Source organism: Topomyia yanbarensis, chromosome 1 (assembly GCF_030247195.1).
Source record: "Topomyia yanbarensis strain Yona2022 chromosome 1, ASM3024719v1, whole genome shotgun sequence".
In the NCBI taxonomy this organism is placed as follows: Eukaryota; Metazoa; Arthropoda; class Insecta; order Diptera; family Culicidae; genus Topomyia; species Topomyia yanbarensis.
Window position 1 is genome coordinate 83,845,583 of NC_080670.1, and position 25,405 is coordinate 83,870,987.

Here is a 25,405-nt window from a genome sequence, read left to right on the forward strand (position 1 = left end):
AAAAACATCGGAAGGTACAATTGGGAGATTCGACTATATTAAGTTTTGTTTGTCGCATTCCGATTGAGGATGAGTTTACGTTGCAGTTATGGTTGCGGTCGGTCGTTACTGCGATCTAGAGCATAGTGAAAATCGAAGACTGAATAGATATAATATATTAGGCTTACAGGAGAAAAACCAGGACAAATTAAGCATTTTCCTCGACTTCCCAGGACACCACGACAGTAAATGCAAAACCAGGACATGTCCTGGGAAACCAGGACGTATGGTCACCCTAGTGAATCTATTTAAAAAAACTGTTTATTACTCGGTTCAGCCTACTCTCTGGGACTTGAAATCTCTTGTAAATTATTGTTTGTAGATTGTACAATTATTATTATTAGAAGGTTGGATTTTTACGCGCATTTGAGGATTGCTGCTAATCCTCAAATGGGCTTTTCCCAATCCAACCAGTTCATGTAGACCATATCAGGTCGGATGACATTTAATCAAATAAATAAATAAATAAATACATACAATTATATTAAAAGTTTAGTGCATACCATCCTTAGGTGTAGGGGGCATTTCCGTGGTGGTTGCAGTGTTCACCGCTACACCGAGCAAAATTTACTTTGAATTTCCATAAAAACGTCTTATGACTTTCAGACATAAGGATTTTAAATGGATTTTATAAGTCTGTCTTATGATTTGGAGGGGAAATTTTCCAAATCCATCTCTTATTATTTTCATGAGACACTCTTATGAAATTTATGAAAATGTCCGAATGAACGCCATAGGTGCCCCTTTATGAAAATTGCTGACATTTATAAGCAGAAAACATAGTAGTAATAATGATTTCCATAGAACAGTCTTATGAAATTCATCACAATGATCGAATGAATGCCATAAGTTTTTTTTATGGATATTATTGTGCATTTATATAACAAATAGAACATGGCTGATATTTCCCGAGCATTTTTAGTAGACAAAAAATCAACAGTAAAAACAGTAAAACAACCTTTAGATGATATTAGGTTTTACACCAACCCACATAACCCCAAAATGAGCCGGATGAACTTCGTTTGACAATTTTCGGTGGTTTGTTCACATGGGAGTTACGTGAGTTTGAATGTAACAGATGGGCACCTGTTGCACTCGAACTCGCGCAAGTGACAAAGTAAACAAACCACCGAGAATTGTAAAACATGAGCGTAATTCATAATGAGTTTATTCGTGTTGTCATCTTGTAGAACTAAATTCGGGACAAATGAACCGCCAAGTGTAGATGCCTTCAGAAGATTGAAGAGAAAACTCCCATTAAATATTAAAATTTGTACATAATGAGCAACGCTTCGTCAATATTTCCTGGGGAACTGAGCTTAGACAACTGGGAAACTGGACTTGACAACTGAATGATAATGATTCTTACTTCTCAAATGATTTTGATAATTATGAAATACGTGTCAGACACTAATTATATGCACAACTGATTTCATTTCAAAATATTGGATATCTTCTGTAAAAATCATAACCATGGAAACTGATTTAATGCTCACAGTGATTTATTGAATAATATAAAAAACAATTATTTTAAATTTTGTTGCAATTTGACTAAAATTCTTACTTCTTTTGTTTCAAACAGCGGTAACCAAAAAGTGCTGGCCTGAAACTATTAGCTCCTTTGGACGTCCAGGCCAGTACTGAATTCATAAGAAACAATTATGAATTTTTCACAAAAGTGACGTTTATGAAAAACAATATAATTTTATAGAATCAATAACAGATCTTATATGGGTTTCATAAGTTTTTCTTATGAAATTCTTAAACGCATATATTGGAGCAAAATCATAAGACTGTTTTATGAAATACATTATTTGTACGTCTATGGAGTGCATGAATAAAGATAAATGAATTCATAAGCCTGCCGATGACATTCTAAAGCGTTCAATGGCATCGTCAGAAGGCTGGTCCATATACCGAGACTTATGAAATTCTCAGATGCTTTTTGCTCGGTGTAGGTGGCGCATCGTTGTGTGTATTTTTCTCCGCTTGGTGGTTAGTGTCTTCGCTTGGTGGGTCAACTTACTGTAGGGGGGGAATTCACGGCGGTCCCATACTGAAAATCCTTCGAACGGAGATTGGGACGAATCCGACATTGATTTAATATAAAAATGCATGTATCGATTAGTGTACGTAATATCTGTAAAGTTTGACATGATGTATCATCATATCGTTTTAAATAATCTATGTGTAGAAACCTTTATGCTAAGAGCCTTTATGTAATAATAATGTGTACTCCTTTAGTACAAGAGTCGTAAAAAATTACTTTTATTACCATATGTAAGATTACTTATCCCTCACCAGGATTAAAAGGAAAAACGGCCCAATTCAACTTGGACCGCTCTTCCTTTTGAATACTTGAAGATTTTTTCAAATGCTAAACAATGTTTTAATCAAATAAATACCTTCAAAATAAGTTTTTTGGTCAGAAGTTAGTGTCATTGCATTCATTACATAATAGTATACAATAATTTGTGATTAACCAACCTTTGATATTTTTTGACTTGGCCGTTCTTGCACTGCGCACTTCATATAGGAAAGTGCCTATTTTCACCATACTAAGCAGGGTGTCTCACTATTTCATTAATTTCTTGTCCTACAATCAATGGAATGCTTAAAAATTGACATCAACAGCTTTGCTTCGTTGTTAAGAACCAACATAATTACACAAATGCGCTGAAGACAGTGAAATACTCGTGTTTGAGCGCAACGAAAACTCGAATCGAGTGCCCCTATTGTTGTGCTACCATTTGACTCAATGTGTTGAACAAAGATGGCAGTTTCTGCTCTAACCAACGGCTTCAAATGGGTAGCGTGATAATAGAAACATGGCGAAAATGGGCTCGTCACCCTACATACAATAATTATAAGGGGCAATCCATATACCACGTGGACAGTTTGGGGGAGGGTAGGGGGTTCGAATAAGTCCACGCTAGTCCTTGGAGAGGGGGGTGGGGTATACAAATAGTCCACGTGGACTCGTACTTATAATTTTTTCTTAACCTTCCGGGAGTCGCGCTAGTGCACTGAGTGCACGCCGCTCTGAAAATCTGGCAAAATCGTCTTAGAGCAGCAGCGGCTGCTCGTTCAGTGGGTCATAAGCGCGACTTTCGGAGGGTTAATAAGGTCGTGAAACAAAATCCAAAAAAAAAAATCATTAGCATAAGTGTTTGATGTTTTCCTTCAAATCATCCCAAAACTGTGCAACACTTAAAGAGCTCCTAACAACATAGCATGTGCATGTCACAAAATCAGTGGATATCAACACCGAACAAAATGTTGCTTCCAGAAACACTTCATTCAAACTTGTACATCGTTTTCAACCGATATTTTAGAATTATTATAAATCATGTTGTTGATTTTTCAAGAGCCAATTAAGTTCGTTGTTTACTTAAATTTTGTGACACCATGATGAATGCCAAAGAATTTTCTTTCAGGCACACAATTTTTAATGTTTGTAATTTTCACACATGTCTAAGAAAACCTACAAAGTGTGAACTACGTTTTTATTAGATGCTTCCGTTTACAGCCAGTAACAAAACAATCCAACACAATACATCTGAAATTGGAAACCCTTTTTATATTACTTGACAAAAACATCGTGTATGTCCACGTGGATTTTGCTTGGAAGGGGTAGGGGTACATCAATTGTCCACGTTTGTACACGTAGGAGGAGGGGGTCAAAAACGAAGGTTTTTTGGTCCACGTGGTATATGAATGGCCCCTAATGAGAATTTTTCGATAAAAGAACTTCTAGATTTTCGAAATTTTGTGTGATTTCGTTTAATTAACATACAAAAATACCTCTGTTACCCTATAAACTGGTACCTCTGCAGCAAGGCTGTATTTTAATTTTGCTCGATAGGTAGGCTTCACTCTCTGCGCAATCTGCGTACCTTTGTACTAAGGCCTTTGACTCAAAGTTACATAAAAAACTGTGGACACCAGGAACAAAGAAGAGGGCATCATTTTAGGCAGTGTTGCACATTCCTCTATACGGGATTCTATAATACACTTACTTTACTTACGTTGTACTGTTGTTTATTTTACTGTAAGAGCTTAGGTTACATTGTATCCAAAATCATTACATTTAGTTGTATCGACCGTAACAAGCAATGTCAATTTGACGAACGTACTCAAAAATCAACCAATTAGTCAAAAACCCTGCAAAATCTTTGCTCACTGCAGACCCAAGGAACCTGTCTAACTAGCATTTTTTCTACAACGCAAAGTAGTTTGATTGGATCTTTTTATACAATACTTCAGTTAAATCGTTCTACTTTTTTGCATTGCTTTCAGTCAAACGATAGTACATTTTACAGTTTAATCATTCACATTCGCCATCCGTTTTGAAAGTAATTTGCAAGCTTTCCCCCTGAGCCAAAAAAGAAATATTTTCCTGTGGAGCATCATCGTTAAACAAGGAAAGAGTCGATTCGTCTACCAAACGCACGACTTGTTGAATCGCTTCCGATTTCTCTGCAACGATATATGTATTACAATATGGTAGATATTAAACAAAAAATGCTGTCTTTGTTCACCTTGCTTAATTTCATTTTGTATAGTGATTTTAAAATTTGACGCAGCCATGGTAGAAGGTAGTGCAGGTCCCTCAACGTTTTCGAAGTGATCGTCTTCATTATAAGGGCTGTTGGGATGGTCATCGTGAAAGTCATCGTCTTCGTCGGCAGTCGCTACCTGGTCGTGTTTCAAAATCATCAAATTATATTCATTGGCATCCGAATTCCCACGGTTTGCATTTTCCTCCAGTCTCTTGATGTCTGCTTGAAAACGAACTTCTACATTGGCGATAGAGTCCAATACCTCTTGTCGCTTTTTTTCTACTGCTTCTGAATAGATATATAAGAATATAAGATTTTATATTTACGATTACTGTGCACCGGGGCAATTCATTCACTGATTTTACACTTTTTAGCAGAAGTGCCAATTGAACACTGTATGTTTGCACTTTTGCGTGGAAGTACAGGAGATCCCTCCGGTGCACATTTTTTTCACATTAAATGAAAATTTTCAACGCAATAAAAATTAAACTTCGCTATCAATAACGAAAACAGACTCACTTCTATATTCTTCTTGGCTATCTTTCAGCTTCATTTCCATTTTGGCATCCAATTTTTTTGGCAGATAAAATATTTGAGGTTTTGTCTGAGTTTTGATGTATTTCGCCAATGGTTTTTTTGAATCTTCCCAGCTTTCAAAATCCCTCATTTTAATCATCTTTGTTTCAAGAGCTCGAATTTCCAGTTGTTGTCGTTTCCTTCCTGTAAACAAGCTTTGCTTCTGCTTGCGGACATTTTCCCTCTCTGTCTTCTGCTGTTGTTCCAATTTTTTTTCAATCTGAGCTTTTTTCTCCTCCTTTGATTTGAGTTTCGATTCTTCTTGCGAAAATTTTTGCAATGTTCCCAAAAGTGAGCCAAAAATACGTCGGTTTCGCGCTTTTGATTGTTCGTCACTTCCTTGAGCTGCTACAATCTCCTGCCGCGTGGGTTGCTCCTTAATTACCCGAGAGTGTATTCTTGGTTTCTCATACTCAATATCGCGATTTGGTGGGCCAGACAGTCTACTAAACACAGATTTGGTCTCACCTACCACCCGCCGTTTAGCTAGATTTTGACCGTCAAAACGGCGATCTTGTTCTACTTTCCTGCCGTGCTCAAAAACATTCAGGTTTCGCTTTCTGGCTTCGTTCCGAGAGTATGCACCAAAACAACTAAAATAATATTGCTTTTAATTTAATACTATTGTTTCACTAATTCCGTTGTTGCTTGAAGCGAAACTGAATCAGGTTCTAACCCCTCCTGCTGTGAAAATGAACTCGACACAGATCTTTCAATAGCGCCAAAGTCGCAATGTACTCAAATGGAGAAAAATCAGTTTCAATATACGGCGATGCTTTTCTAAATGTAGTTTTTATTGTAGGTATAAATTACTTTATGACCATGTTTTTCCGGAAGCATCTATGGTTAAACCTTATGACAATATAACAAAGAATTTAATTCCTATGTGCTTTTAGTGGGTAGAAACTAAAAAAATGCTTACGCCCAATTTGCATCCCAGTCGTGATTTCGCCCTTCAGCAACCACCATTTGCGGAAGGGCTAAACGGTGTACATAATTTTCATAAGGGCGCGGTAAAAGGGCTAAACTCTGACTCTGTCTTGCTGGGTAGGGCTGGGTAAATGGGCGAGCTTGACAGCAGTGGCGTAGTAGCGGGGGGGGTTTTGGGGACGAAACCCCCCCCGAAATATTTTGGAGAAATTTGAAAAAATTGAATATGTCAAACAAAAATATGCCTAATATTTAAAATGAAATTCTCAAAGTTTCATTTGCAAAAGTTATCTTGTGAAAATATTTCCTTGTAGTGAAAATTCGCTGCAGACTCGACACCTACCTGTCGGCACGTTGTGGAGGCCAACCCGACCTCCGAGGACTATAACAAGCGACGAGCTAGGAGCTTAATGGTTCACGAAACGGATATCGCTACCGAGAGAAATTTTGCCCCATTCTGTAGTCCTTGACTGACGGCGTACATGGACTGGAGAGTGTGAGAGAAGTATCCCCATAGAGACCACCAGGCGATTCGCCACCGCATCGGCCAATAGAACCCTGCTGCAGCACGAAGAAGGACGTTGTTGAGTTACTTCGGCGAACAACGGAATCAAGTACGTTGATAGGCTGATCTAACAAGACAATGTCACGAAAACTAGGGCCATGCAGTAGACGGCGCACGGGGTAACTAGGCCGAAAACCTGGACAAAATTATTTTCTGTTGTTCTATATATTATTTTGCAATTATAATTCAAGAGAAGCTTAAATATTTGATCTTGAGCACATTTTTCATAAAAAATCCACTTAACAGTGTGAAATTTGTTTTCTTCTAATATTTCTTCAAAAACTCAACCTAAACGAAACCATTGTGAATGGTAGCTATAGTAACATTAGTAGGACGATTTTCTAACAAATATAATTTTCTAAATTATATTTGTACATTGGAGACAATACATACATTACCTTGTTTTATTGATGACCATTCCAAAACTTGTTATGTTATCTGTGAATATTTACGGCTTTCTTAGTCAATTTAGCTTGAGAAAACGAATTGTTTTTAAAACTGCCCGACGTTTCGACCGTATTTGGCGGCCTTTTTCAAAGGAAACTAAAATAATCGTTAATAGGGATCTTTAATTTGGAAAAATTGTGCCAGTTTTTCATATGTATTGGTAGCGGGTGTCCTTACGAGTACACTCATATCATTCTTAAACCTTAATTATTCTTTTATGATTTTTAAATTTAAAAAAACCAAATTAAACTCAACCATCAAACTGACAGTTGTCCTACTAAATGACGTATCTGCAAATATCTTGTTCGCCTCATTGTTAACCGGGACAGCACCCCACACAGCATGATCTGGTACTTTGTCAATCCGCTAGCAACCTGCCATCTCAAGTTTCATCTGCAAACTATGGTAGATCTGATAAGGCAACCTATAGGGTCGTGTAAGTCGCATGGGTTTGGATGTGTTATTGTCCTAAAAGGAAACAAACTAAAAAATGTTTTTTTCAATAGTTTCGGGCCAAAAAATTGATAAAGGACTGAGATATTAACTCACGGTACTAATCTGCATCAGAATATGCCTTAACCCGCACACCCCTAAAGATCCCTATTATGAGTGAACAGGTAAAGCATAGTAAAAACATATATGAAAAAGTACGAAACAAAAACAAAATTGCAGTGCTGTGTCGTTTTTGTCGTAGTCGCTGATTGCCAACGGTGGCAGGTTGGGTGTTTTTGCACTGACCGAAATGGTTGTGGAGATGACGATTTTGTGCTGAAAAAACACTTTCAGTTTATCAACTATGAACAAAAGTAAAAAAAAACTTGTTTCGGAAGTGCTACTTTATACTAAAGAAAAGTGTGTAACGTTAACATTCCTCGATGACTCTTTGTTCCTCATCTACAAGTTCTACCGCTGGTTTGAAAAGGTGAGGAGGGAGGGAGGTGAGGGTTTTTCATCGAAAATTTATGACTATTACAAACGGTAAACAATTTACGAAACTGATAGAAATCTTAGCAGGCGATTCAGTTAAATAAGACTTATAGTTTCTTATGATGTTTTATAAAAAGCACCAAAATTATGTAAAAACTACTATTTTTAAATTGCTCTCAAACCAACGGTCGGACGCGGTCGGATGAGTATCCACCTGCGATGGACTGACAATAGCCGATAGTTTCGAATGCTTTCAACCTTTTATCTTAATTTGACTTAATTTGATAACTTTTTCAATAGCGTAATAGTACTAAAATCATAAAACAAACATTTACCTTTATTTGTCAAAACAAAATAGCTTGAAATTTTTAAATTTCGATATATCCAGCATTAGAGTAGCTAGAATAGGTCATTAACAGGTGGGCTCAGAGCGCAATATCGGAAAGTGAGAAAGAAGCGCAAGCGACGTATCTAGAAGGTAGGGACTCTTTAAAACGGGAGATCAAGCTTAGCAAGCCAATTGCCATAAGTAGCTGTGCTGAGAAATAAACGCCAATCCCTGGGGGACGCGTACTGATTCGTCATGACGAAGACGAGGGTCCGTCGACACCAGCTGAAATATGCCCGGGTAAGCTAAAGATAATCGTTGAGGGTCTCTTCCCGAATCACGATTCAACTACCTGGTCACCGACACCGTACGGCGAAGAAGAAGGAGGCAACACAGTCGAGTGGCAAGTGACTAACGACGAGCTCAAAGACGCGTCGATGTGACTAAAATCAAAGAAAACCCTCGGTCCGGATGGAATACCAACCGTGGCGCTGAAAGCTGCGATCCTGGCGTATCCGGACATGTTCAGGATGCTACTGCTGAAGTCTTTAGACGATGGTAATCCCCGAAATGAGGAAGGTGCAGAATCTGATGTTGCTGCCAAAGTCAGGGAAGTCACCGGGCCATCCAGCCCCGAATAGACCAATGCCGCAGTGTGGCATAAAAGAATGAGCCAGATCCTGAAGAGCTACTTCCAGAGTAGAGCACTGCTGTACCAGACGAACAAAAGGGCAGAAGGCACTGCGAGTCGCAGCGGGTGTTACTCAGGGCTCCATTCTCTGTCCAACACTTTGGAATGGGATGTACGATGCACTGATAATATAAATTCGTGAATATAATGAATCATGCTATGCACGAATTCATTCGTCGTTTTCTGCAACGAAGTATTTTCGTGCATTGTAAAAGGTAAGTTTCGTTCATTTTATGAACAAGAATGGCCGTATGGTGAACGAAAGCTTTCGTAAATTTTACACATTTAATGTACACTGCACGAATGTTATCGTTGCTAACGACATTATTTTTCGTGAATGAAATGAAATGTTTTGTTTATTTTAATAAACATTTGTGAACGATTTCGTTGGTCGCACGAAATCTTTTCGTTTATCTTAGAAAAGTTTTCGTATTTATTAGCCTCCTATTGTTTTCAGTCGATCTTTTGGGATCGAAGTTTGACAATATCGTTTTTTTATTTAAAAAAATCGATGTGGCCAAATCGATTTTATTGTAGTGCGAAGAAATGGCCGCTTAATGAACGAAAGTTTTCGTAAATTTTACTTATTTCGTTTACGTTGCACGAAAGTTATCGACATTATTTTTCGTGAAAGAAACGAAATGTTTCGTTTATTTTAATAAACGTTTATGTATATTACAAACGATTTCGTTGGTCGCATTCGATCTTTTAGGATCGATGTTTGACAGCACCGATATTGCTCCGGCAGAGAAAAACTCAAAATTATTCATAAAAAATCAACGAGCAGTTCGCGACGGCTCAACTGATTCTGTACTGCTCCAGATTCTGAATCAACTGGAAGCGAAAGAGGTTCAGGAAATCTGCCTGCAACCGGCGGACACGGATACGACTACTAAATAATCAGACAATAACAATTATCTGATGTATAGCAACAATTGCTCCATATTGCCCTTTTGATGTGGACTGTTTGACGAATGGTGCTCGTAAATATTATAAAGATATTCGTATATAACAGCGAACGACTCGTTTGCTGAATGAAGCTGTTTCGTAATAAGCCAACGAAACTCATTTCGCGGTTTTCACGAAAAACTCGCAATAAAAAATAAAAGTGTTTCGATAGAACTACGAACGATTCATCATATGTAGGAAAAATTCGTATATTTTATGAAAGTTGTTTGTACGAAATTAATTCCTAGCGATTTACGAATATATTCTATCAGTGTGGGGTCTTAACACTGCGGCCACCCAAGAAAGTGAAAATCGTTGGTTTCGTGGACGATGTGTCACTAACGGTGAGACACTTGAAGAAATAGAGGTGTCGGTGACGTAGACAATAGATGCAATTGAGAGCTGGATGAACGGGTCAAGCTGCAAATAGCTCACTACAAGACGGATTTGTTGTTGGACAGCAACTGCAAAGCGGTTCAGCGGATACAGATCACCATCGAAGGGCATGTGAATGCATCGAAGCGTGCACTGAAACAATTGGGAGTGATAATCGACGACTGATTGAGCTTTAACAACCACGTTGATTACACATGCGAAATGTCGGGTCTTTATCTAGTGTTTCGTCATCGATACTGCGATATGGGGCTCCTGCTTGGGGTGCGGCGCTGAAAACCAAGTGAAACCGCGAAAAGCTGTACTGGACGCTTCGACTGCTGGTCGTATGAGTTGCGATTGCGTACCGGAGGCAGTATGCCTTGACGCCGAGATGATCCCCATCTGCACTATCATGACGGAGGATATCAAGAGCTACAATCAATGAAACGTCAGAAACGTGAGGAAGATGATGAGTATCGATTCGATGGTGACGTAGCAGCAGGAATGGGATAATACGGAGAAAGGAAAGTGGACCTACCGGCTCATCCAAACCTGTCGACGTGGGTCAATAGAAAGCACGGAAAGATGACCTTCCACCTGAAACAGCTCCTACCGAGCCACGGCTGCTTAAGGAGTATCTTCATCGCCGTGGGTACGCAACGTCAACACTGTGCCTGGAGTGTGTGAACATCGAGGAGACACCGGAGCGTCTTTGAATGTCCGAGTTTTGAAGTCTTTGAATGTCCGAGGAGAGTCTTTGAATGTCCGAGGTTTGAAGTGACGTGCAGGGAGCTACTTAAAACGGGAGGACCGGACATCAACCCGAATAATGTAGCCTACAGAATGACAAGCCTCGTAAAGACGTGTAACGCAGTAAACAGAGATATGATGTAGATCAGTAATTCTCACCCTGGGGTCCGCGGGCCCCTAGGGGGCCCCGAAGTCATTGCTGGGAGTCCGCAAAGAAAAATATATTTTCCGAGTGCATATTGAAATTTCAAATCTTGTTTCCTAACAAATTGAAAATAACATATTGATAGCATACAAAATTGATGTTTATCTGTGGGGGTCCGCAGCAACCCAGTGTGATATCTAAGGGGTCCGTGGTACGAAAAAGCTTGAGAACCGTTGATGTAGATCATGACCGTCTTACAGCGGAATGGACATCGAACAACGGTTTCGGGAGAGCAATCACCGCCAGGGAACTCTCCACAGGTATAAGCTAGATCCACTGCCGAGGACTAGTCGAGTAGACTGCAACAGAGCAGCGAGTATGAGTCGTCGAAACGCCAGCGAACCGGACGTCACGCTCCACTCGAAATGAATAGCCAGAACGACCACGGCACCCCACCGGTGTTCCGATAGAAAAATAGCGAAATCGATATTGGGAAAACTTTTTTCGCCAGGGAACTCTCCGTTAGCGTAAGCTAGATTCGCCGCCTAGACTGAGTAGACAGCGACGAAACACCACTAGTCGCGGGTCATCGGCGCACCAGTGCACCGGATACCCTGCTTCACCAGAATCGCCGAACTGACCTCGGCACCTAGCTGATTAGCTCGATCTCGCGAGAACTTCTCTCGCCGGGGAATTCTCTGTCGGAGTAGGTCAGGTCCATCGTCGGGGACCAGACCGAGTTGTTCGCGAACAAGTCGAGGACTGAATGGACCATCAAGGAAGTAGTGCTAAATGGCCCAAGAAGAGAACTAAATGGTTTAAAGGAGTTGCGGTGCTAAATGGCACCGGTTACGGAGCCAAAGGGCTCAAGAAGTTGTAGTACTGAAACCAAATAAGAATCGGTATCGGGAGAACTTCTTTCGTCTGGGACCTCTTCGTCAGCTTACAGTCAGATTCACCGACGGGAACGAGACCGCGTAGACCGCGACGATACACCACCAGTCGCGCCGGAGCTCCAGCAAACCCCTACTTTACCGGAATCGCCGAACTGACAGCACCTGGCTGGTTGGCTCGAACTTCTCTCGCCGGGGAACTTTTCGTCGGAGTAGGCTAGATCTATCGTCGGGGACTAGACCGAGTAGTTCGCGAACCAGTCGGAAGCTCAACGAGGAAGTGGTACTGAATGGCACAAGGGAACTGAAGGGCTCAGTAAATTAGACAGTCTGAAGTTTGCCGCCCAGATTGTCCTCGTAGTGGAAGAGCATTAATTCTATACCAACAACCAGCTTTCCTATCTTGACTACCCAAACCCGTTCCTTGAGTTGGTTTTTGAACATTTTTTCCTGCTCACAAAGTTTTTGAACATTTTTTCATATATATATATACAAAAAAAATTTCATATCCCCCCCCGAAAAATTTTCTTACTACGCCACTGCTTGACAGTATACTTTTTAATAGGGCTCAGCAAATGGGCGCATAGAAACCCAATGTAAATGATAGGGCGCGTGCATCTTTTCTTCGAATTTCATGAAAATATCGAAATATTCGAATGTTTATATGCAACAACTATCGAGTAGACATGATCCTAGTAGATATTGCTTATCATTTATATAATAGAACCGCCGTTTAAAGAATAATTTTGTGAATAATAACCGTACGCGCGGTTCTGTCAAAAAATGTAAGTTTAGCCTTTATATTCCATATGAGAAGAAGGGCCTAAGTCGAAATCTCGAAGAAAATGCATGTTTCGCCGTTTTGTTTTCTTTAATTATAAATCGAACTAAAAACCATTTTAACTAATTTTCACCTCAATCTTGTAGTATTTTTGTCGCATAATGTCATAATAGCGAAAACGCAGTTTTACATTTGCGATTTAAGCCCTAATGAAAGATCTATGTCGAACTGAGTGGTTAGGGTTAAAACAAAACTGTTTCGTGGTCAAGCAAAACGGCATAATATACCTGTTTCCGTTATTGTACTGCTCCGTGGTTGAAGGATCTCGACCAATAATTTTACGTATATTATCATTAAGCCCTTTGAGATTATCACGAGCTTTGTTCAGCTCTTGCTGCAAATCAGTATATCTTATCGTCATAGTAAAATTGATATGAGTAAAATAAAGATGAGTGCCTGTTTGAAACTCGGCTTTGGACCAATTCCAACGTTCTGGTATCGTTTTTGTTTTCAGCTCCGAGCCAGGAAAGATTTGTTGCAATATATTACACCACATAAGTTCGTTTAGAATTAGAACTTACCTTGGCACGAGCTTAATACAAAAACGTCAAATATTTTATTGAAACAAATTTTCCCATCACCCTTCAATGACGTCAGTAACCATAGTTGTAAACCTTGACGTGACAATTCATTTGGCAATCTGTTCCAAAAATATAACCAACAAACGGTATTAAATTAAAGAGTACTACAATATCAATCATTGTACAATTTACCTTACTTATCTAAACACTTTTAGAAATTTCACTAATAACGATTTTGCTTGGTGCTGGCGATCTAAAACGGACCCTACACGAGCAGAAATATTAACAATAAACCAATTTTTGATCAATACATAGACTTTTCTACGGCTCATGTACATACACGGCACATGACACAAACCCTACATCACTAGCTGGTGGAAAATAATAAACAAAGACGGCAAAATCAAATGGGATTGTTTTCAACCAGCAAGCTGCAGATGTGTTCGTGAGACCGGGCGACAAGAACTCAATTGATCTAAAGGCCCTAGTATATAGACTGTGAATTGATCGTGCAAGGCCATTTTGAAAATATGCACTGAAAATCAAAGTTACCTATTTTTTGGGTTAAATTTGCTCACTGGAAAGTTTATACATGGGCAACCCAAAATTAGGTAGAAATTTGAACATGGCGATTACCCATAATTTGAGTTGCTCGCTGTGAACTTCGTGTTGGGTAGGAATTGAATAATGACGTCTACTCAAATTCAAGTTCATCGCTTTGTACTTATATTTTGGGTAGTCCATTTCAAACAAAGTAGTAGGTAATGTTTTTGACAGCCATTGTTATTGTTGTGAATCAAATTGCATGAAGTGGCTCTGGAAAAGAATGGTAATTATAATGCATAATGCAATAATTTCAATTAAAATTAATGATTAATTTATTTCAGCCTAGAAACTTAGGATAAAGCAATTAGCGCTGGATCTAAAACATGAGTCGGTGAGTACTGAAACGTTGTTTATTTTTTGCTTGTGGGTTCATGTTGAGTTGCTCATAGTACTTAAATAGCGGCCACCGCATCATTCCGAAACCCGATCGGACCTCGAAAGACACATTGAACTCATGATGGGACGTTGATGATTCATATTTTTTGGAAATGTCTGAAATGCATATCGCTAGAGTTAAAATAGAATATAACTACTAGAGGGTAATGGCAGCGGCTAGCGGTGATTAAATATTTTCTCGTTCTTACATATGATGGGCCCATTAGATTGACATTTGTTGCCCTTGACACACGCAGGTTAAAGTAATGAGTAACAATAGCAGCTACAAAGCGATACAGTTTGGCAATTATATGCCAAATGTTCCAGGCTGCAACAATTCTAATTCGAGTCTATTGATCAAAAGCAGGCAAAAACCTCAAGCGGTGTGAATTTAGTAAACGGGGTAATTCTAAAAGATGCGACGAAATGTTGAATGATAAAAGGTCGAATATAGCAAATGATTGAAAATAACAAAGGTTCCAATGTTACTAAAGGTTTAATGAAACAAAAGTTTAAAATTTAAAAAACAGAATAATGTATTCTCACCGTTATGATGCGTCACCTCGCCTAGTTTGGTGAGGTGAGAGCGAAAAAGCGATCACCGCAGTCACTTAGGTGACTATAGTCACCCAAGGTGACAGAAGTCACCTGGCAGAGCGATTCCAATAATCATTTTGAGTGACGACGGTCACCGTAAGATGGGAAAAAGTGACTAAATGCACGAAAAAGAATTATCTATGTTTAATTCCACAAATTATTTCTTCACTTTTAATCAAGATAAAATTTTCATTTTAAATCAAGGAATTTATTAAACTAAAATGGATTTTTGGGTTGGATCAACCAAAATATCTATTACATTAATCTTACAGGTTTTGTTATCTGTGTTTTTCGAAGATCAACCAAATTATTGTTTATTTCAAATAAATCAGTGATTGAAGCATAAACATGCGTCTGATTGATTCCAAAAGTCTTCCTGTATTAGTTCGACAATCCTTGCTGGATTGAAACAAAGAGATAAAAGTTTGTTCTAACTAATAAGAACATTGTTTACACGTGCGACAAACAATCGAATTCTGAAGCGATCGAAAGTAATTTGTTTTTGATGCGTTACATCGAAAACAAAATCCCAAAGAAAATATACTCTCCAGCGATTTGTTGGATTCAATAGCAACAAAGGTCAAGTTGGCATTACTGCCGGATTCGTTGAGTCGTTCGAAGTCGATATCAAGCGAGCATTTGACCGAGGAACTAACTGAGTAAAAGCATCCCGCGGAAGTAATGGTCTTACGCGAGTAGGCCGTCGCTATGCCGAAGGTTCTAAACATAACAAAATTCTTCAGTGGTAAGTTACTTATCATTTAGTCTTGCGCAATGAGTTGAGAACAATTTATTCATTTGAAGGTACAACGAATGCTACGAAAAATCTGCTGTTGGATTTTTCGACGCGTCAAAGAATAGAACAGAGACGATCGCATCCATAGAGTCTTGCTTGCTTTCAACTTCATTTTATAGAATAACTCTGCAGAAGACACAGTTCTAGTAGTACGAGATATTCGTCAGGCTACAGCGACAGTGGCGATGTTTTTTCACGCTTAAATAGTCCTTATAGATGCTACTGAAATTGGCCCAGAATAAGTGAATTCTGCAGATGAACAGGAGACACTCGATAGTGTCACGGAAAATATACCGATTGTTACTACTGAAGTTGATGCGAATGTACCAGGTGAAGGAGCGATGGTTGAAATTATATACCCTGCAACAAATATAATTACATTTTGCAACAAAATTGGTGTTGACTCAACATTTCAAAACCATTATTTTGAACGTTTCTTATATTTAAAACAACGAAATGTACAATTTGAATTGATAAAATAGTTTTTTTTTCATTTCAATGTTTGATATGTATTGATACAAATATTTGTATTGTTTAAAGCAACCAAACGGACTTATTGAAACAACAAATTTGTATTTTTGTTTCGATTGTTGTTATGATGAGATCAATAAAACATTTTTTTGATTCAACTTTTTTTCATGTTTGACCCAATAAATTATTCAGAGTTATTTCAACAATTGTTTTATTTAAATTAACAAACATTTTTTATTGAACACTGAACAATTTGATTAATTTGTTGCTTTAACCCTCATTTTATTCGACTTTAATAATTATTTTTCTGCGTGTGCTCACCTAAAAAATGTAGGTGATTAGAACCAAAAAGTGTTGCGTTTACTTTCAGATTTTTTTTTTAATTTTCGGGTAATATTTCCTTTTGGATAATGGCAGTTGGGAAGTTTCTGAATGACGTAAATTGAAGATAGGCGTTTTTTGAAATTCAAGAAGGCGGCTTATGGTCAGGCCCGTAGCCAGGATTTTGTTTCGGGAGGGGCTTGAAAATTATTGCATAAATGTATAAATTCTGATGACTTGAGATAGTCACAGTAAACTGAATGTAATTATGAAATGTTCTTAGTGAAAACAATTCCATAACTAAGACAATAGACACTAAAAACCCTAAAAATATGTTGTCTGTTACAAGAAAAGCTATAGTGCATCGACGAATTAAATTTTATTATTATTAGTTTATAAGTTAGAAATTTCTCTCAAGATTCATCAAGAGATCAAAGTATTTAGGGCTGATTGAAAATGCTACGCATTCTAGACTACACGTTTACAAGGTGTAGAAGACGCTAAATTGGAATGAGTACAAAAATATCCAAAAACCCGCCTAACGAAACTTTACACGCATTTGCTAAACAGGAGAATGAAACCAACGTCAAGGTTGTCTCCATGGATAAGAATATATCAGTGTGAAATCCAAGTTTATCGTTGCAAAGAATGTCCGAACAAAGTGAACTTCAACTCCTATTTTCATGATCAGGCTACTATTACTAGTTCTGTGACTTCATCCGAAGTATGCGTTAAGTCAACTTTATGAAATTTCTGTTTAAATGATACTGATCATGTCGTAATTATAATCCTGAGAAAAACACATGTTTTTTCATTTGACTCTCGTGGGGAATGGGTTAAACGCTATCTTCGACAATATTATCAGGCATCTGAGAATAACTATCTATTTATTTATTTAAGTAGATTCTTTTTCGATACTTTCATATCATTGGACTTACGAATTAAAAATATCGTAGACTGATTTTCCTAGATCCCTGAAACTATAGTAAAAGTCAAAATGTAAAGTGAGTGCAAAAAACTACTGATTCCACTACAATGCAAGAATAAGATCATTAGCTCATTGACGTTCAGAATTTTGCAAAACCGTTGGAACTTGAGAAGATTACCTAGATTAAGTTAATGTTATATTTGAACATTTGAAGGTATTATTTCGGATTTCATGGGTTTTTGGACAATGTAAAATATATATTTCAATGATTTAATCTACTAATGAAAACTACCCAGAATTTAATCTACTGAGCGAAACTGCTCAGAACATGTTCACTAACCGAAAGAAAATTACTTAGCACTGATTCTGAATGCTTCTAATTTACGTAAAATTAGGTAAATATATCACCACCAAAATAACTATAAACACAAGTGAGCTTAATAATTTCAGCATCACTTGCTTCCGACACCTGGAAGAGAACACATCGCACTTACATCTAATTTTCAAAAGAGGCTTTCTTTTAGAGTTGTCTGTTTTCAAATCACAGCAAATTATCCGTTTCCTGTGAAACTTTTGCAAAACTTTATGTCAATTCGTCAATTTTGCCTTTATGTTTGCGAATGTCTGATTTGTTCCTTGCTTCTCGCTCTCAATAATTATCCTTCCGAATGGATTCCATTTCTCCCAAATATGACATTAATCTGCGAGTAAGCGATATCCGATCTTGTAGCGGAACATTGATGTTCTCATCGTCCATATATAGGAGGATCTTAATTATAGCATTGTCACTTTCAACCATGTGTTTTAAGTTGTTCGAAATGAATGGTTTCATCTGGGCTAATTTGTTGAGCGCTAAATGCCTGACATGGTAGAACTCGCTTCCGAAGGTCCAACCTCCATTTACACCTTCAGGAAATGTTCCACATTATGAATACTCGGTCCTAAGCGAATCATCAATAATTTTATAATCACCGTATTTGGCTGGAGCACCACTTCTTGCTTCTCGACAGATTACTACAGCAACAATTATAGTAACAGTTTCTTTTATTCTTTAGGCAAGACACACAATATAAAAGTTACTATTTTTATCGTTCGCGTCGCACTGGCTCGAGCAAAAGCATAAAGTGACTGAATTTCGTGACCATTGCCTTTGGTGGTTAGAAATAGCCTTCTTCAACTTTTTCTCAAAGATTTGTTCAAACCACATGAGCAACAAATTTTGTTAAACATCGCCGGTTTTTGAAATTCATTTTTGAAAAATTTCGGGAGGGGCTTTAGCCCCCTAGCCCCCCCTCTGGCTACGTGCCTGCTTATGGTTACAACCAAACACTTAAAACCACCGCTAATATAGGTGCCATTTGAAAGGTAGTGTTTATTAGAAGGCAAAAAATGATGATTGGAGCCATTTAAAAATCCAAGATGGTGGATTCCGATTATCACAAAACACTGAAAACCACCATCAGCATGGGTGTCATTTGCAAGGTAGTAATTAGTAGATGGCAAAAATTGATAATAGGGATCTTTAGGGGTGTGCGGGTTAAGGCATTTTCTGATGCATATTAGTACCGTGAGTTAATATCTCAGTCCTTTTTCAATTTTAGGCCCAAAACTATTGAAAAAACATGTTTTAGTTTGTTTCCTTTTACGACAATAACACATCCAAACCCATGCGACTTGCACAGCTCTATAGGTTGCCTTATCAGATCTACCATAGTTTGCAGATGAAACTTGGGATGGCAGGCTGCTAGCGGATTGCAAAAGTACCAGATCATGCCGTGTGGGGTGCTGACCCGGTTGACAATGAGGCGAACGAAATATTTGCAGATACGTCATTTAGTAGAACAACTGTCAGTTTGTTGGTTGAATTTAATTTGGTTTTTTTAAATTTAAAAATCAGAAAAGAATAATTAAGGTTTAAGAATGATATGAGTGTACTCGTGAGGACACCCGCTATCAGTACATATGAAACACTGACATAATTTTTCCAAATTAAAGATCCCGATTGGCGCCATTTTGAGTTCCATGATGGCGACTTCCGGTTACTACAAAATATTGAAAACCATCATCAATATGGGTGTCAATTAAAATGTAGTGTTTAGTAGAAGGCAAAAATTAATGATTGGTGCCATTCCGAAATCCAAGATGGCGGCTTCCGGTTGCCACAAAACACTGAAAATCACACCCAAAATGGTAGGTAGTTATTAGAAGAAGGCGAAAATTGATGATTGGTTCCATTTGGAAAACCAAGATGGCCGCTTTCGGTTATCACAAAACACCGTAAACCACCATCAATATGGGTGTCATTGGAAAGGTAGTAATTAGTAGAAGGCGAAAATTGACGATTGGAGCCATTTGAAATCCAAGATGGCGGCGTTCGGTTACCACAAAACATCAAAAACCATTATCAATATGGTTGTGATTTGAAAGGTATTGATTAGTAGAAGCCAAAAATCGACGATTGGCGCCATTTTGAAATCTAAGACGATTGACTTGGTTTGTTTGATAGAGCCCATCAAACAAATTTTCATGCAAGAGGTGACAGAATGGGGTCAATGCACTTAAAAAATCGGGGGTAGACTGAATCAGGCACAGACAATATCGGTGGCTGATAATATCGGATCTTCCCTATATTTCTAAGTACTTCGATAGTACCATTAAAAATAACTATGTTTCTAGAATCATCCATTTCGTAAACTAGCATTCGGTGAAATGGAAATCATCGTACTGACGCTCTTCCTTTTTTCAAATCATCTATCTATTGCTTTTAACCCTTTCATTCCCAAAGTTTTTCTTGTGCATGTAGGGTTTCAAAACTATTTTTTCTTGAAAACAGTGATGTTAAGAAACACGAATTCTTTTTTCATAAAGATAGGAGCTTCCCTCGCAGCACTAGAAGCTGCTCAATTTCTACCTTCTAATGGTCAATACAATTCCCCTAGAATATTCGATATGAAACAGATTTTGCTTAGTGACCGCACCCCACAACCCATAACTCTGGAATCGGAAATCGGATCGAGATGAAATTTAATAGCCATTTAAGGGGATAAAACACCTTTCATTTGAGACCAAGTTTGGTCGAATCTCCGAAAAACCAATGAGACTGTAACTCTTAATTTGGATACTTCCGCCGGGGCTTCCGGAACCGACGATGGTGGCCAATGTGACCAAAGAGACTTTGAATGGCTGTTAGTGACCTAGTACTACAAATCTAAGTAGATGTGGCACCAGTTTGAAAAAGTTTTCACCTTTATACATTCATTACAGAATTTTTTAAAATCAACATTTTCTGCGTGATCGTACTCTTCACTCTGTAACTCCGGAACCGGAAGTCAGATCCATTATAAATTCAATAGCAGCCTACAGGATACACGTTTCATTTGAGACTAAGTTTATGAAAATCGGTTCAGCCATCTCTGAGAAAAGTGAGTGAGATTGTGGTCACATACACACAGAGAATTGACGGACTGAATCGAATGGTATATGTCACTCGAGCCTCCGGTTCTCCGTTGAAAAGACGGTTTTCAGAGCAGTTTTTCTATTGAGAAAGGCAAAACGTAAATCGTACGAACAAGTTATAGCAAATAGTGATACATTTAACACTTTTATAATGAGTGGCTCATGTCCCTTCAGATTTGACCGCACTTACCGCTTGATGACGTCCCAGTTTGATATTTCTTTTGAGTGGTTTGAGAAAACTGAGAAAACGAAAATCGTCAACGCAGGCCTGGATACGGTTAAAGAAATATAAATAAATTTTGGTAGCCTCGCATCGTTTTCCGGAGCAGTTGGATATGTAAGGATATTTATTATTTTAAATCTAGTCCTGTAATTTAATTCTATTAATCGAATCGTATATTTAAAGCATTGTCATCAATACCCCCAGGGTTGCAAAATTGATTCGGTTCTGTGACTCCGAATCTAAAGAATATGGCGTGCGACATCGAAGAATTTATTCCGTGCATTTTAGGTCGTCTTGTTTCAAACACCTATTAAATCTATCTAAAGGGAAAATGTTGCAAAATTACACAAACTAAAAATTAAAAATTGACGCGTTTCGTTTTGCAGATGATGATCGAGTTGCACTTTTTGTTGCCAACGAACGGAAAACAAATAAATAATTGAAGAAATTTTTCTCCTCAAAATATTTGGTAAGTAAATAAGAACAGTTTTGCATGTAATATAAGTTGTTATCAAGGGCGTGGAAACGACATTTATTCACTATTACTTGTGGATATACTGGAAGATAAACTAATGGCGTTTTCGTTTTTGACTCTGCACTACACCAGTGTAGTCGGTGCTACACTCATTCAAACCTGAGTGTAATCAGTCTATCTCTTTTTTTGCACTACACCTGTGTAGCACCAAGAACAAACGAAAGCGCCATAAGACTAATTTAATTTCTACCACTTTTTATAGATTATTTCTGCTGCCTCTGCACTCCTTGCTGTCGTTCGATTCCGTTCACGTGGCTTCGACGTGCTGCCTCGAGGATCGGCAACTCGTTGGTAGCGAGCCGCGTGGCTTGTTTCGATATTCCACCTGTTGCTATGGGCCTTGGTTGCCTCTAGATGACCTCGCATCTGCGTGGTGACTTCAGGTATGGTTAAGATGATCGGTTGTGATATAACGTATATATAATAACATTTTTTTTTCAGGAAACTATTCAGTCATGTCAAACTGAGGCTTCCAATAGTCAACACCGGTGAAACAACGTCATCTCGGTTATTGACTTCAGATACATCGAGCAATACGGAACATTTGAACAAGACTGTAGCTTACCCGAGCTCCGAGCCACTACAATTCCATTTGACTTCAGTCATACCGGCTGGAATATAATATAGAATTCTGGCTGTCTAAGAGACAAGTATTTTAATTGTGCATTCATTTTTATTTGTTTTTTGTTGATGATTAATTCATTTCAAATATATTTGTAGTTGGAACTGTGGCCACATTTGCAATTATGGTGCCACTGACATATGAGCAAGCGTATGGGGGATAGACCACTAGTGAATAATTGTTCTTAAACCTGAGGGGTAACCACCCATATTGATGGTGGTTTTAAGTGTTTTGTTACCAGCCACCATCTTGGATTTCAAAATGGCGCCAATCATCAATTTTCACTTTCTACTAATTACTACCTTTCAAATGACCCTCATATTGATGGTGGTTTTCAGTGTTTTGTGGTAACCGGAAGGCGCCATCTTGGATTTCAAAATGGCACCAATCATCGATTTTTATCTTCTACTAATTACTACCTTTCAAATGACACCCATATTGATGGTGATTTTTAGTGTTTTGTGGTAACCGGAAACCGCCATCTTGGATTTCAAAATGGCACCAATCATCAATCTTTGCCTCCTACTAATTACTAACTTTCAAACGACACCCATATTGATGACGGTTTTCAGAGTTTTATGGTAACAGGAAGCCGCCATCTTGTATTTCAAAATGGTGGCAATCATCAATTTTCGCCTTCTAACAATTACTACCTTTCAAATGACCCTCATATTGATGGTGGTTTTCAGTATTTTGTGGTAACTGGAAGCCGCCATCTTGGATTTCAAAATGGCACCAATCATCGATTTTTATCTTCTACTAATTACTACTTTTCAAATGACCCTCATATTGATGGTGGTTTTCAGTGTTGTGGTAACCGGAAGGCGCCATCTTGGATTTCAAAATGGCACCAATCATCGATTTTCATCTTCTACTAATTACTACCTTTCAAATGACACCCATATTGACGGTGATTTTTAGTGTTTTGTGGTAACCGGAAACCGCCATCTTGGATTTCAAAATGGCACCAATCATCAATTTTTGCCTTCTACTAATTACTAACTTTCAAATGACACCCATATTTATGGTGGTTTTAAGTGTTTTGTGGTAACGGGAAGCCGCCATCTTGGATTTCAAAATGGCGCCAATCATCAATTTTCGCCTTCTACTAATTACTACCTTTCAAACGACACCCATATTGATGGTGATTTTCAGTGTTTTATGGTAACCGGAAGCCATCATCAATTTTCGTCTTCTAACAATTACTACCTTTCAAATGACCCCCATATTGATGGTGGTTTTCAGTGTTTTGTGGTAACCGGAAGCCGCCATTTTGGATTTCATAATGGCACCAATCATCAATGTTTGCCTTCAACTAATCAATACCTTTCAAATGACACCAATATTTATGGTAGTTTCAAGTGTTTTGTGATAACCGGAAGCCGCCATTTTGGATTTCAAAATGGCACCAATCATCAATTTTCGCCTTCAACTAATCAATACCTTTCAAATGACACCCATATTTATGGTAGTTTCAAGTGTTTTGTGGTAACCGAAAGCCGCCATCTTGAATTTCAAAATGGCGCCAATCATCAATTTACAGCTTCTACGAATGGCTACTTTTCAAATGATACCCATATTGATGGTTGTTCTTAGTGCGAATGCCAAGCATCCATATAATATATATTGGAAGCCTATATTTTGGGTTATCCGAACGTTACAGAAATTTTGGGTTATCCGCTCGTTATAAATTTTGGGTTATGCGCTCAGTACTCAAACTTTGGGTTATCCGCTCTTTACTCAAATTTTGGGTTATCCGCTCAGTACTCAAATTTTCGGTTATCCGCTCAGTACTCAAATTTTGGGTTATCCGCTCAGTACTCAAATGTTGGGTTATCCGCGCGTTACTCAAATGTTTGGTTATCCGCTCGTTACTCAAATTTTGGATTATTTCATCGTTACTTAAACTTTGAGTTACCCGCTCTGTACCCAACGCTTGGGTTATCTGTAACCCAAACTTTGGGTAGTCCTCACACTACCCAAAATTTAAGTTCAAAGCTTGTTACCCAAAAGTGAGGAGATGCACTTTAGTCCATTTTGGGTAGGATTCTACCCAAAATTAGGTAACGGCCGGTAAGCGTGTGGACTCTGCGCCAGAGATGCCAGATACTTTTTTTCAAATGTCTGCAATAATAATTTTAAAAGTCTGGGAAGAACAAAAATGTCAGGAAAGCTAGTGTAACCAAAAGCTTTTATATTAAAAAATCTGTAAATATCTGCAACCAAACTAAAAAATCTGCAAATATCTGCAACCAAACTAAAAAATCTGCAAATATCTGCGTCGTCGAGAATATCTGCAGCTAAAATTAAGTCTGCGAATTTGCAGACATGTCTGCAAATCTGGCATCTCTGCTCTGCGCCCACATTACCACGGCAGATAGATAGCTACCCTCTAAGAACGGTTGGTTTCAAAATCGTCCAATGAAGGACGTTTGTTGGACCAATTTGGACAACGTCCAAATAACCGTTCAACGAACGTCCATCGTTGGACCCGTGTTGAACGATTTTGAAACAATTTTTTGGACGTCTCAGTGGGTAACGGGAGGCGAGATGCCCCACTTGCCAACACCAACCCAGGTAAATTCATGCCGGAACCAGTTCGGATTTCTGAATGGAGTCAGTATGGATCGGTTGTTGCATTTGAATTGGAATCCATACTGACTCCATTTCGGATTCCTAATCAAATTCCGAATGGTTTGACCGGGAATCGTCTTAATACATGCAGGCAACCCACATTACCACGGCAGATGGATAGACTTATCCAGCTGCGTTGGTATTGTGCCGTTTTGACGTTTAAATTGGAAGGAAAACAAATCATTTGCACTGCAAATAGGGATCTTTAGGGGTGTGCGGGTTAAGGCATATTCTGATGCAGATTAGTACAGTGAGTTAATATCTCAGTCCTTTTTCAATTTTTTGGCCCGAAACTATTGAAAA

The 25,405-nt window shown here is 38.4% G+C and overlaps 1 protein-coding gene and 1 long non-coding RNA gene across 4 annotated transcripts; one reads left to right on the forward strand and one right to left on the reverse strand.

The window, feature by feature from the left end:
* Window positions 1–4,058: 4,058 nt before the first annotated feature.
* Window positions 4,059–13,869, reverse strand: LOC131693949 (pinin). 2 transcript variants are annotated; one of them, XM_058982253.1, is made up of 6 exons: window positions 13,731–13,869; window positions 13,539–13,657; window positions 13,245–13,471; window positions 5,121–5,770; window positions 4,581–4,889; window positions 4,059–4,518 (listed from the first exon to the last, which is right to left on the reverse strand). In XM_058982253.1, the coding sequence occupies exons 3-6, from the start codon at window positions 13,376–13,378 to the stop codon at window positions 4,367–4,369; spliced, it is 1,245 nt and encodes a 414-aa protein (XP_058838236.1). In that variant the 5' UTR covers window positions 13,379–13,471; window positions 13,539–13,657; window positions 13,731–13,869; the 3' UTR covers window positions 4,059–4,366. The 2 variants fall into 2 exon arrangements, with proteins under 2 accessions (XP_058838236.1, XP_058838227.1); XM_058982244.1 differs by having other exon boundaries at window positions 13,245–13,657.
* A 220-nt stretch (window positions 13,870–14,089) lies between these two features.
* On the forward strand, window positions 14,090–22,726 carry LOC131694013 (uncharacterized). 2 transcript variants are annotated; one of them, XR_009306375.1, is made up of 5 exons: window positions 14,090–14,367; window positions 14,426–14,475; window positions 21,698–21,780; window positions 22,049–22,229; window positions 22,288–22,726. It is a non-coding gene; the product is annotated as an uncharacterized LOC131694013 (long non-coding RNA). The 2 variants fall into 2 exon arrangements; XR_009306374.1 differs by having other exon boundaries at window positions 14,090–14,475; window positions 22,288–22,725.
* Window positions 22,727–25,405: the final 2,679 nt, after the last annotated feature.